Source organism: Ursus maritimus, unplaced genomic scaffold (genome assembly GCF_017311325.1).
Source record: "Ursus maritimus isolate PB19 unplaced genomic scaffold, ASM1731132v1 scaffold_3, whole genome shotgun sequence".
NCBI lineage: Eukaryota > Metazoa > Chordata > Mammalia > Carnivora > Ursidae > Ursus > Ursus maritimus.
The window spans coordinates 10,561,367-10,576,319 of record NW_024425563.1 but is presented as its reverse complement, the minus strand read 5'-3'; the positions used below and the strand labels follow the sequence as shown (position 1 = coordinate 10,576,319).

The 14,953-nt window shown below is 36.9% G+C and overlaps 1 protein-coding gene across 5 annotated transcripts in view; it reads right to left on the bottom strand.

Annotated features, from left to right (window-relative positions):
• TPK1 (thiamin pyrophosphokinase 1) overlaps positions 1–14,953 on the bottom strand; it is a 317,859-nt gene that overhangs the window by 241,205 nt on the left and 61,701 nt on the right. For all 5 annotated transcript variants that reach the window (XM_040643865.1, XM_040643864.1, XM_040643866.1 and 2 more), the window contains one exon: positions 7,862–7,933. In XM_040643865.1, coding sequence (XP_040499799.1) covers positions 7,862–7,933 — 72 coding nt within the window. The remainder of the gene's footprint in view (positions 1–7,861; positions 7,934–14,953) is intronic.

The window sequence follows — 14,953 nt, the reverse complement described above, 5'->3', positions numbered from 1 at the left end:
AGCCTAATGACTAAGCTACTCATTACTAGAACAGATGCCTCTCAGATCATCCTAACTAAAATCCGAATACCCTAAAGCCTAGCATTTTCCCAGATAAAATATCTGCCAGGTCTGCGTCAGTATACTCAAATGACAAAAACGTACATGCTATTCTACCTATCCAGTAGTCATAACTTGCTTATTCCTAAAAGCTAAATCATGATAACTATTTAGATGACAAGGAAGCCTCACTAGACAGTATCACTGTTTCATTTCCATCAAGATTCTGCCATTTGATGAATCAAACAATTCACAGTGTTCAGTTCTACTAAGTAAACATGTTCAAAAATACAGTCTTTCCTCCCAATACTGTTCCTCTTCTAGTAGCTTAAACAAGCATTTGCCCTAAGGTTTTCTCCTCTGGTACCCCAGTCAGGTTGACTAAACATCACCAGTGAACTCTAGACATACAAAGAAGGTGGACCAGATTGCCTCTCAGCCAAACATCTGTCTCCTAGTGAGGTGGTAAAGAGACCTTGGTTACACCCTCTATCTTTTCTGCCTGCCAGTGGCAGCTCTTTCCAAAGACTTCAAGCAAGTACTCTTGTCAAACTAAAAGCTCAGAGAGGCTCAGCTTCCCCCAAAGACTTACACTACAGAAAAGTTCAACTTATTTTTTAATCTACCATTATACACAGATGCTAACCAGTGGAAATGTTCAACTCATCCATAGCCGATTAAATAAATCTCCAGATGTACCTGGTCCTAAAACACCCTATTACAAGGGAGAAGCCACTAAGCAAAGTGGGACAAATGTTTAATACACACAGAAACACTAGTACTTATCTAACACGTAATAGGTCACAGAGTTTAAAATAGGACCCAGGTAAAAACAAATGCTTCTAGATTCTGAAGGGCACAACACACAATACAATGTGGGAGAAAATGTGAACTTTGCCATGTTTCTCTGTTTGCTTCTCCAGCCTGTCCTTTCAGAAGTCTTTCACACTAAATGGATTAGCTGTATACTGAACTGAAATAGAGAAAAACCACGGTAGAGAAACCTTCATTTCTCATTACAAATTGCTAGGAAGAGCTGTTGAACACGACAATGTCTACATTTCAGGGAAGGCCATCTAACTCCTCAGTACTTTGATCTAAAGAACCGAAAGAAAAGAAATGCAACTTCTCGCATTCGCCCCTGGAGAGTTATCCAGAGAGGATGTTCTACTGATGTTTTCTAGGTTATAAGTGGGAGTCCACCAGCTAGTTAGTGTAGAACTAGATTCCATTGGGACTTTTTTCCCTTTTACTTTGTTTCACTAAGGATACAACACCACAAAGGCTGCCGCTCAGTCTCCTGAGCAAGGATAACTATCAATAAGGTGCTCACACTCCTCTCATTAACCACACATCAGCATCACGCCAGCGAGGCCTAACATTAGGCAAAAAAGTGTGCATTAAAGTAAACATGGAGCATACAACAATAGTCATGGTTTGGCTATTGGCATGGTATTTTATATATATATACATATATAAAAACCGTAAGTAGCCATGCTAACCTGGAAGCCATTTTCTGGTCACATTAAAAACTGCCATACTAGGGGCACCTGGGTGCTCCATGCATGCGCACTTTCTCTTTCTCTCTCAAATAGATAAATCTTAAAAAAAAAAAACAAAAAACAAACAAAAACAACCCAAAACTGACCGATTAGTTAGGACACAGTCTAAATGGCATAAACAATAAAGTAAAACAGGCAGTTAATGACTACACTACCTGCCTGGCACTCATTTCAAGGGCGTTTTCCTATTTATTAGCAACATTTCATCTATTACCCTGATATTTAAAAATACTTATGAAAATCATTTCATAGGAAATTAAAAAGGAAAAAATAAAAGCGTGAAACAAATACTAAAAAGAAGAGTAAATAGTTATAAGGACTGATTTTTTTCATTACAAACTGATGCTTTAAATTTTTACAACACACACAGTTCTATAATTAAAGATGGAAATCTAGAGGAAAACAATTAGAATTCACAAAAATAGTTAATCTATAGTTCTCACAACAAAATTATTTAAAGGAGCTTTATGAGTATTACATTAAGAATACATGATAAATCTCTTTAAACACTAATGTCAAAAGACAGGAATACTGCCGAACTGCATACTTTTCTATATTTGTCTATAACAGAAGATGTACCCTACCATAATGACTTAATGAACAAAGACAATATAGTCCAGTGACACATTTGTTAGCACCGTAACCATCAAAGGCCTACAATCATAGAGGCAGAAAAGGAATACATTTATACATGAGCTACGTGTAAAGAACGAGAGATTAATGAAAATATGAGTTCTAGCTCATTGTACAAGGAAACACCAAAGCATCTGGGAGGCAGAGAACAGAGGGGGAAAAAATGAATGATAGTGTTCAAGTCTAGCAGAAGTAGAAAACGGACCCAATCAAGGCTGAGGACCGAAGATGAATCAGAAGAGAGAACAAGAGAGATCCCACATGCATGCACCTGCTAATGGTCTCACATCGGGGCGAGAGTATTTCCAGGATCTAGATAGCATCACAAACCAACAGTGGTCTCCAGCAATTGCCAACATGACCTACAATCACTACCCCCAGGCTAGTCTTACAGGAGAGACAAGGAAACACCATCAAGCAAAGCATGTTGTATCAATTTTCAAGGAGCTCATCCTCAGGGATGGATAAGGTGACGTTTATTAAGTAATAGAAAAGCAATACAAATACCAAGAAGATCTCTCTGTTGAGGCTAGCTAAGGGAGCCTTTCTTCACAAGAGAGAGCACTGGCATTGGACTTGAAAGGATGAGAGAAAGTTTCCAAAATGAATATATAAAAATCTATGTTATGCAAAAACAAAACAAAACAAAAAAACAACAAATGTCAGGTTTGGTTTTTTTTAAAGATTTTATTTACTTATTTGACAGAGAGAGAGCAGGAGAGCACAAGCAAGGAGAGCAGCAGAAGAAGAGGGAGAAGCAGATCCCCCTGAGCAGGAAGACTGACACAGGGCTTGATCCCAGGACCCTGAGCCAAAGGCAGTCGCTTAATCAACTGAGCCACCCAGGTGCCCCACAAATGTCAGTTTTTATCATTTCAATCATTAAACACATAAGAAGAAATAGCTGTGAGAGAGGAGGCCCGAGAGGAGAAAAACTGCAGCGTATGTAGAAACACACTCTTTTAAAAGAGATGGACTAGGACTTCCAGAGTCAGCTGTTAGAGTAGCATTAAGGTGATTTCAAAATTGTAAGGTAATTATCAAAATACATGTTTCCCTGGAAATCCCTCTAACAGGGATAAAGTATACAAATAAATGTAATAAGATTAAAAGAGAGATTGATACCAAGTTATATTAAAGCAAATCAATCAAGTTTCAATCTACACCTAAAAATGGCATGTATTCAATTTCTCTTATTTTAAGGAGAATAATCACACTGGATACCAGAAATAAGGTAGAGATCCCACTGAACAGAAAAATGGGAATAGAAAAAGGAAAAAAAAAAAAGAATCTTACATAAATTTGCTAATTTTGGCTGAGCTTAACCTCAAATAACCAGGTAAAAAGAAGCTTACCGAGTCCTGGAGTATACAATTTATAAAGGAAAGGGTTTGTACAACAAAACTATCAAAGCAAGGTGACTTAACAGATTCCTACATCATTTAAAACAAATCTGATGGCAATACTAATTACTAGCACGAGATCAGTTAATTCGTAGAGCAAGTCAGGATTCTATTAAGAACTGATTTATATAAGGTGTTTTTATTTTAAAAAGAAAGAAAAAGGCATACAGACATGACCAAAGTATAGTCAATCAAATATATGATAACTTCAACTACTTAAGAAACAAGGATGAGCAAGTTCATTCTAAGGATTTGTGGCTCCCAAAGCCTCTGACGTGCCTTGGTGAGGAAGCACCTGTGTCTGTCTGTGCTCCCCTAATTCAACTGTAGCCACAACTAAGAGCCGGCCATTACATTCCCAGCTTTGGACCCAATGCCTGACCTAGAATGGCCTCAGCAAGCATCAGTTACAAATGAACCAGAAGGGAAAACACTGATGTTATCAAAGACCTTGTTTCTATTTTGATTCACATATGCTGCGTGGGTGTCCTTTTAACCTCAAAGATCTGCCCGATTTGTCAAATGTTTTATGGCTTAAAGCCTCATCGGCAATGAACCCAAGTACGGTGCCCACACCCTGGCATGATCTGAAGGTTTGTTACCAGAGAACTGAAAAAGAAAGAAATCAAGTTAAGAAAACTAACTCCTTTTAGAAGAAAAGAGTGTCACACTGCAGAAAAGCACCTGGCATCACTATAATCAGATAATCTATTCATAATCTCATTCACATGGTCACTATGTTCTACAGATCAAATGGAAAAGACAGAAGAGCCATAAGCTCACGTTAAAAATGAAGATACATTTTAATTAGTCAAACCCTAGGAACCTGATACTTGGTCCATCTAAAACTTCATCCCAGGTAAGTGAATGTCAGGTTTTTTATTTCTGGTTTTTTGTTTTTTCTTTTTAATTTTATGTAACTCAGATCCCTCCTACTACCTTTGAAGACCGTGGTAAGCATGGTGGTCCCAAGTGGAGAATAACTGATCTACAAAAGAAATAAGCAGAATCCTTCAAACAGAGACTTCCCTATTTTTCGTCATTTCTCACATAGTTCAGGATGAGAAAGACATTTATTGGAAGAGAACGTCCACCTCAAAAAAAAAAAAAAAAAAGGTAAAAGATCTGAGGGCAATATCCATTCACAAATACCGATAAGCTTTGATAGTTACAGAAAAGTTAGATAGTAGCTATAGTTCTTTCTGCCTTTTCATCTATCTACCTCCGGACTTATTTTATATCAACAGATTGAACTGAGTATACAAACTGCTGGGGCAGGTGGGGATTAAAATGACCAAGACCTATAACCAAGAAAATCACTGAAAGTGCATGAGGTTATCAAAGAGAAAATACATTTAAAAACTTCTCTACTTTTAATCTCCCTTGAATCCCTTCTTTAGTCAATTACGCAATTATTAAATTAAAATAAATTGCATAACCTGTCATATAAACATTACAGGGCAAAACTAATAAATAAACCTTCAAAACAGTTTTTCCCCTTAAAGGAATCTCAGAAAAATCCCTACTTGCCAGAAGTCCTTAGCATAGATTAAAGTTAAATTATCAATTTCATATGAAAGACTTACTCTGTGCAGCTGCCTCCAAATTTTGTCTTTGTTTTGATGTAATAGTCTGGATTTCACCCCTTGATTTCCATTCTTCACAAATCTTCAGACTTGTTACAGAAAATGTCACGCATTCAAGACACAGTAGCCATGGCAAGGTTGTCTGGGGCCCTTAACATGCTGAAATTCCAACCGCAACACTGCCTTCCGTCCCTGGCCCTCAAGGCCTCTCTATACTTTTTTCTAGGCCTCTCTCTTTTGTTAAGATCAGCAACTCAAGCTCAAAGTTCCCCTCTTTTTCTTTTTTTACTTATATTTGTTTCGTTTTTGTTTTTTCTTTTCAAATTTTTATTTAGATTCTCGTTATATAATATACAGTGCAATACTGGTTTCAGGAGTAGAATAAGTGATTCATACAACACCCAGTGCTCATCGTAACAAGTGCCCTCCTTTAATACCCAGTTTTTAAAAAAGATCTATTTTAGAGAGACAGTGTGCATGCTTACGCGTGAGGGGAGGGGCAGAGGGAGACAGAGAGAAAACCTCAAGCAGAACCCCCCCCCAAGTGTGAAGCCGGGCACAAGGCTCAATCTCACAACCCTAAGATCATGACCTGAGCCAAAACCAAGAGTTGGACACTCAACCGATTGAGCCACTCAGGCACCCAATACACATTTTTTTTTTTTACTTTTATTTGGAAAAAGAGCAACACAAAACAGGACACTACAAACAAACAAAAAAATCACAGCTTCTGTTGTGAGAATCACAAAAACCCTATTCTACCTTTCCTCAGTACTTATGAATAGATCCACTTTTTATAATGGTTAATGGATCCAGAGAGCAAAGAATTATCCTGGACATTCATATTTTGGAAACGAGACTTACACCTAACCATTTCAGTCCATGTCACATTTAGGTATCTTTAGTTCTCTCCATGTATACAAACTGACCTAGTGTTCATTTTCTTTAAAGACTATTTATTTGAGAGAGAGAGAGCAAGCACAATGTGGGGGGGGCAGGTCAGAAGGAGAAGCAGACTCCCCTCTGAGCAGGGAGCCCAATAGGGGACTAGATTCCAGGACTCCAGGATCGTGACCTGACCCGATGGCAGTCGCTTAACTGGCTGAGCCACCCAGGTGCCCCTCTACCGTTCATTTTTAACGCAAATCAAATAAATAGTTGGTGTATATCTGGCATGAAACTTTTTCAAATCCAATTCACTGCAGGAAACTAATGCAATGAGAAACTTCGGTCAGCTCAAAACTCTACATCATTTCACACTATGGACAAAACAGGACCCTTCAGCCTCCGAAATGAGACTTCCTAGATGTAGTTTTCCCTACCCAAGGTTTCCAGCAGTTCCTATCAATCATTATTTTATTTTTAAGATGTGCAATAAAACACAGCTGTTCACACACTCTCCTAAAAATATAAAATCTGATAAGTTCAGATAAAAAGGATTGTGCCTCATCAATTTACTTTGGTACTTATTAGCAATATGAATCATACCAAATTCACTCTTTCACAGTTGTAATTACTAAGCAATTATATGCCAGACACACCACTAGGCACTGATGTGACAACCAAAGGACCTTTCTGACGGCACCTGAATAACAACCTGACTGCAAGCAAGTGAGAAGTTCTAGGAAAGTGAAGTTACTGGTTAAATGGCTTTCCAACTTCCAGTGCAGTAACAATGTGACATTTCAGTTGGCTAACATAAAGATAGCTAAATTTAGAATAAAGCGTTTTCATGGTAATCACATAGGACAAGAAAAAATCATTATACAAAATCATCCATAATGATCTATTCCCTCTAGTGTCACAACTACCTCTGTCCGCAGATGTGAACTTACTGATATAACAGGTTTGCAATCTAAGACACACAGCCTTGATGCTGAAGATACTAAAGAATTCGGCAATAAGACAGAATCATCTGAAATATGCATCAATATACCCAAAATCACGTTCTTCTGCCTATCTAATTTGGCTTAAAATTTTACATTGCTAACCTCAGTAGAAGGAGCCCTTTGAAAAAAGCTCAAGATTTCATGGAAGAGCAGAGGTTCGAAACAGTAAATGATATTTAATACTATTTTCTAGCCTAGAGCTAAAGCTATAAAAAAATCAAAGAATAATGTAAAAAACAGTTAATAAATCTGTTTCTCACAGGAAAACTCACAGAAGTATTAATTCTGCAAAACTACTGCATGTTTATATTTTTCAGCATCCCCAGAGGTTCTAACATACTGTTCGTCTTTTTTTTTTTTTGAATCTGGTCACCCTGTCGATACCTTATTGTTAGATGCTAGGATGAGTGAAGTTGGAGGATGCTTTTTATTGCTGCTCATGCCAAAGCTACTTACACTTCAACAAACCCTTAGTGAGTACTCAGGATTAACATCCACAGCGTTGATACATGAGATACGGTGTAGTGATGCTACATTGTAATTCTGTCCTTGGGGGGCCATCCTGTGGAAACCACCCATAGAAACCACTTAACAGAGCAGACCCATTCTTTTGATAATTCAATAATTATATCACTTTGTTCTAAGTTCAACTTTTTGGTATTGTAGTTAGATTCTGGAATATTTAATAGTCATATTAGTCCTAAATAGATTAAGAAAATAAAGAAATAATAAATGCTAATTAAGATTACCTTTGCTCCAAAGATGACGAACACATTTGTCCAGAGGCTGATTCAGAACCACAAGGCAGTATTTCAACTTCCCTGTGGAAATAAAAGAAGTAAAATAAGTAGGTAAACAGAGTACTCTGTTCCCCTCATTTGAGTCTGGAATCACACTCTACGAATCCAGATTTTCAGTCTCCACAGAGCTAAATTTCAACCACAGCTAATTTCTCATACTTTCATTTTAAAAGACACCATAGTTCAGCTAGATCTACTGTATCTAACATGTCTGTGCAACATTACTGCATTACTGAGGAATTGATTATAAAAATAATTTATCTTAAAAACAATCGGGTAAGCTTCTTTTTGTAGGGGATGAGGGGCAAAAATGGTCTTAAAATGAATTCTCATCCTTATGAGATATCCACCCCTTTGACACAACTAGTCTTCTATCTGGCTGGTCCAACACCATCCTGACACTATTATTACTGGAGTTTTCACACTCATTCTCATTTATTTTCTCTCTCCTACCCCGTCTCTCTCTCCTCCCCATACAAAACTTTTTGTGTGTATGCAGAGAATCCCACTAGCTCTTTTCATGACTCTTTTACTCCAACTTTTTTGATGACACTCAAAAGATGAAGACACTCAAAAGACAGAGAAAAGTTACTTCTCCAACCGTCATTCTAAGTCCTTTATAATGTACTAAAAATAGTGCAAAGCAAAATGCAATCAGGCTGTTGAAAACCTGTCATTCAGCTCAGTCCAAGCACTCCATTTCATTTATGGAAGAGAAATGTTTGTTTGGTGATAAGAAAAATTAAGTTTTTAAGCAATCTCAGTGTTAGAAATGGAATGCGATAAGGAAATGAAAAGGGGATGCCATCATCCACAGCACACATTCTTAAGTGCTGATTATAAAGCAGGCACTGAGAGTACAAAGAGGCATAAGATTACAGAGTATCTGTGAGATAAAACATTTATAATAAAGAGGATTTATTCTACAATACAACACAAGTATATGAGAAGGACCAGGTGATACAAAGATGAGTATGGCAGGAGTTCAAAGCCCAGAGAGTCAATAAGGTCTGGTGTCACCCTAGAAATCTTGTGAAATGCAGATTTCTGAACTTGATCTTAAAAGGAAAAAAAAATTGGAAAGAATAAAGGAATGGGCATTCCAGACAAGGAAAACACCACACAGGAAATTGCTATCCTTTACCATTAGGGTTACCACCATGCAGTTTCAGAAGCAATGCCTTAATGACAGGAACCCAAGACACTAACACCAGCATCCCAGATTTCATACTCCTTAAATAGACAGAGGAGTTGAAGTTTAGGCACCCAAGGAGTATTTAAAAGGGATGCAGAAATGAGTAGTAAAAGCAATTTGTGTCTATTTGGTAATCATGCATACAGAAATAACAGCCACGGTCGAAGAGCAGCCTAGCAGCTAAGATATTGCAAAGAAAAGGCAGAGACAAAAAAACAAAGAAGGAAAGCAATATCATACTGTTTGGCTCACCACTACAGAGCTGAAGGACATCGACAAAGGAAATGCAGAAGGAAAGCCAGAAAGGTACAAGAACGAAGAGGGCATTTCCCAGAATGCGCTGTCAATAACACAGCGTGCTCTAGATATGTCACAGAGGCTAAACAACCAGAAAAGGCCAATGAGGAGCGGAAATCTCAAAGCAAAATCTGAAAAGTCACAGTGGGAGCCTCAAGACAGGGAAGAGAACAAGCAGTTAGTAAACCAGGAGGAGAGATGCCTCCTCTTAAAAAAATAAAAAGTGAACGATGAGAAATGAAGGGAAAATGTCAGCAAAGTTGAGAGAAGATTTTTTAAACATAGAAACACTCTTATACTCTGAAGAGGAAGAGAGGCTGGGATTCATTCATTCATTTGGCAGGCATTTAGAGAGCACAATATACTCCTGTTCAGGCACCGCTGAGCTTGCAGCCCTCCTCTCAGCCTACGGATGAGAGTCAATACCTATCGAGATCGAGGTACATGGAGACACACAGAACCGAAGCAGAGGTGGAGTGTGGCTGACTTATTTATAAGGAGACAAAACCAAAGTGAGAATATGGAATTAGAGTACAATGTGAACCATTTTAAAGCAACCACTGTGAGAAGCCATTACAAAAGGTGACAGTCCACAATTTTAAAACTGCGAATTCATTTGGAGTTCACTACAATTAGAGGACGTCAGGTCCATCTCTAATTTCAGGACTCTTCACACTAACTCTGGAGAGGGGAAGCAGGAGTAGGTACAAACAAGTTAAGACAGTGATGACAGGAGGTTTGAGAATTGGCAAAGTCACTTGTCAAGAGGTGAAGAGAATCCAGGACACTCCTTTGGGCCACATTACTGTGAAGGATTGTGGCAGAGACCAGTAACTGCCTCATGATATTCTTTCTCTTTTTTAACAACAGAATCCTGAGGGGGTTTTCATTTTGTTTCATTTTTGGTTTTTACTGTGTTTTGCTGTTTTTTGTTTTACTGGGCGCATTACTCTCCAGGTGAAAAACTATATCCCCCAGACTTCTTCGTAGCAAAATGTAGTTTTAAGAGTAAAGAGTAGACGTATATTAGACCTTTTTAAGTTACTTATAGGGAGTCTCCTTAAAACGGAAGGGGCCCGATCCTCTGTTTCCTGTCTTCCTCCATCCTGCCACCTGGATCAAGGATTGAGGAATCGCTGAATAAAATTTTAGCAGCCACCTAGGATCATTAAAACAAGAGCGACAGCCTGAAGGAGCTGGATCCCCCGTGACTCCATGAAGCAAGCCTCCATTCTACCACTTCATTGTCTGCTTACAGACTTCTTTTATGTGAAGAAAACTAAACGTGGATTTTAAGTCACTGTTATCTGGGGTTACCTTATCTTGTAGAGAAAAACTGAATTTTAATTAATGCAATGATCAGGCTGGGTTGAGATAATCTAGATAGGAATTAGAAGAGGACTTTAAAGAAGAACAGGCATGCATTAAAATGCAAGAAGGAAAACTTTAACCCATTCATTCACTCAACATGGATGGAACATCAATGTAAGAAATTCATAGCCTGGGGGGCGCTTGGGTGGCTCAGTTGGTTAAGCGTCTCACTCTTGATTTTGGCTCAGGTCAGGATCTCAGGGTGGTCACATCCAACACCCCCTCTCAACCTCCCCACCCCCAGGACTCCTCACTGGAGGGAGGGGTGGCTGCTTGAGATTCTGTCCTTCTCCCCCCTCACTTGCCTCTCTCTCTAAATAAATCTTTTTAATAAATAAATCTCTCTCTAAATAAATCTTTTTAAAAAAATTCAAAGCCTGACACATGCTAAGGGCTTAATATTATGTTAATGGCAAGGAGTTAGTAATTTGGATAAACCAATGGTCTTTTAATATTCGACAAGGTCTGCACTGCTAAAAAAAAGTATTCAACAATATGATATGTATATTTAAATGAATGAATGAAACCACCTTCAGTAACAGATTCTTTGATATGTAAACTCAGCATTTTTGTGGCTCTAAGAGAAGTGTGATGAGGGGGAAGGGCTTTATTATCCACATTACTGCTCCTCTAAACCAATACTTTCACTAAGATAATATCTGCGAAGGCATTTTTGAAAAGAATGATACAGTATGAAAACATATGGTACAGTTAAGTTATTAAAAATCAAGAATTAACTACTTTAGCAATTTCTATATATAACATATATGTGTTAATCTCGTTCTATCTACAGATACTTAGGTACTAGGAACTGATACTTTTTCCTTGTCTCATCTAGTCTCCTCTGGCATTTTAACTTGAAACTCAGTTTGACATTCCCATCAACTCAAAGCCCTCACGATTACTAATCCACAGGTTGCAGAAAAAGTAGCATCCAAACTACCTATTGTAACTAAACAGTTCATGGGAATATATCTCAATGCAGATACTCCAAAATCTGGAACTCCACAACACTCTGGGGTACTAAATCATGGGACACTGCCTTTGGCTCGAAACTTACAGAAATTTATATAAAGAGAGAAAGTCAGGAACATGGAAATAAGGAAATGGATAGTATTACCTCAAGTATTTCACAAGCTATCACAATGATGCAGTTCTGGGATACACAAACAGATTTAAGAAAAGGCCATGAAGAACTTCCTCGTTACACTACAAAGACTATAAATTTTTAAATCGAGTAACCTAAGGCAATCTCAAAGAGAAATATAAGAATAGACGACATGATTTTAAGGGTAAGAGAACGTTTTCCTTACAAAAATATATAATACACTCCATTTTAAAGAACAGAGAACAATGTAGACTGGTTTCAACTCTTCAAATATTAAGTCAGTAGTACCAGAATTGCTTTCTCAAAAGGATTTCAATTACAGAAGATGGAAGATCCCCAATCCTGGCTATATCAAAACACAAGTGTCCAAAGGTACCTGGAAATCATGAAGTAAGTACAAAGAGAAATTGCTACAAACAGGATCCTAAGGAGATATGACATAAATATAGCATGGTACGTGAAAGGGACCCAGGAGAAGAAAATTAACATTGGGTAAAAACTAAGGAAATTTGAATAAATGATGCAACAAATAATAAACTAATACTAATATATTAATACTGGTTCATTAATTATACAAATGTACCATAATAAAGTAAAATATTAATATAGGAAAAATTGAACATGGTAGGGGGGTTATATGGGAATTCTCTTTACTATTTCAATTTTTCTGTAAGTATAAAGCTGTGTTAAAAAAAAAAAAAAGGCTATAAATTATTTTAAGTCCTGGAGCAAAGAAAAAAAAAGACAGAACTAAGAACTATTCCATAAAGTAATGATTTGGCAATTACTCCAACAAGGGTCATTAGAGCCCAAAAGTCTGTTCGGACTTCAGGTATAAAGCCAAGAAAAAAGCCCACTACAACAGATGGCAAAGATAATTCTATTTCATTTTGGAAAACTCTATTAAATCAAGATTTTCTTTTAATTAAGAAATTCAAGGACAACAGAACAGCAAATACCAAGAAATCCAATTTCTTTTTATTTCAGAATTCCAAAGTGAAAATTAGATTGTTTTTAAATCCAATTTACTTAAACAGAAAAAGAAAACATTTCACCAGTTTCCCTCACCACCATACCTACTTCTGGCAACCACCAATCTGTTCTCTGTATCTACAGGTTTGGTTTTGTTTTACATTTCAAATATAGAAGACATCATACGGGATTTTTCTTTTGCTTATTTCACTAAGCATAATGACCTCAAGGTCCATCCATGGTGCAGCAAATAGCAAGATTTCATTCTATTTTATAACTGAATAATTGCATTATATAGATATAAAATAGACACACATACACATCTATAAAATAAATATGTAGGCATACACACCAAAATTTCTTTAACCATTCATCCATCAATGGACACTTAGGTTGCTTCCACATCTTGGCTATTGTAAATAATACTACAATAAACATGGAGATGTTTATAGCTGATCAAATTATAAATTAGTGCTTTTGTTGTCTTTGGATAAATACCCAGAAGTAGAATTGCTGGGTCATATTGTAGCTCTATTCTTAATTTTGTGAGGAACCTCCATACTATTTTCCACAGTGGCTGCACAAATTTATAGTGCCACCAACATGCCTGAGGGTTCCCTTTTTTCCACATCCTCACCCAACACTTATTATTTCTTGTCTTTTTGATAATAGCCATTCTAACGGGCACAAGGTCATCATCTCACGGTAGTTTTAATTTGCATTTCCCTGATGATTAATGACAATTAGCATTTTTTCATGTACCTGTTGGTCATCCATGTGTCTTCCTTAGGAAAGGTCTATTCAGGGGTACCTGGCTGGCTCAGTTGGTAGAACATGTGACTCTTGATCTCATGATTCTAAGTTTGAGGCCCATGCTGAGTGTAGAGTTTACTTAAAAATAAACTCAAAAAAAAAAAAAAAAAAAGAAAAAAAAAAGGTCTTCTGCCCATTTCTTCATTGAATTGGGTTTTTTTGCTATTAAGTTGTACAAATTGTGTATTTTGGATATTAGTCCCTTATCAGATATATGATTTGCAATTGTTTTTTCCCATTCCATAGGTTGTCTTTTCATTTTGGTGAGCTATCCTTTGCTGCACTGCAACTTTTTAGACTGATGTCACAACTCATGCTTTTGGTATCAGATTCAAAACTCATTACCAAGACCTATGTCAAGGAGTTTACTACCTATGTTTTCTTCTAGAAGTTTTATGGTTTCAGGTCTTATGTTTGAGTCTCTAACCCATTTTGAGTTTATTTTTGTGGATGGTGTAAGATAGTGGTCCAGTTTTATTCTTTTGCTGGTGGATGTCCAATTTTCCCAGCACCATTTATTGAAGAGACTGTCTTCTCCCCACCTGTATATTCATGGCTCCTTTGTCATCAATTAATGACCACATATGTATGGATTTATTTCTGAGCTGTCTAGTGTGTTCTATTGACCTATGTGTCTGTTTTTATGCCAATACAATACTGTTTTAATTACCATAGCTCTGTAATGTATTTTGAAATCAGAGATTGTGTTGTATCCAGCTTTATTTTTTATCAAGATTGCTTTGGCTATGCGGGGTCTTTTGTGCTTCTGCAAAATTTAGGATTGTGTTCTATTTCTGTGAAAACTGCCTTTGGAATGTTGATAGGGATTGCATTCAATCTGTATATTGCTTTGAGTAGTATGGACATTTTAACAATATTAAATCTTCTAGTCCATGAGCATGGAATATCTTTCCATTTATTTGTGTCTTCAATTTCTTTCATCAATGTCTTATAGTTTTCAATATATAGATCTTTCACCTTCTTGGTTAAATTTATTCGTAGGTAATTTATTCTTTTTGACAAAATTGTGAATGGGATTATTCTCTGAATCTCTGATAGTTCATTATATTATATTGAAATGAAACAATTTTGTGTACAACTTTAATGAATTAGTTTATTCTAACAGTTTTTTGGTGGAGTCTTTATGGTTTTCTATATATCATTTGCAAATTTTGACAATTTCCCTTCTTTCTTTCCAACTTGGATGCCTTTTTTCTTTTTCAAGAAGCTTAACTGCTGTGTCTGGAACTTCCAGTATTACGTTGAGTATAAGTGGTGAGAATGG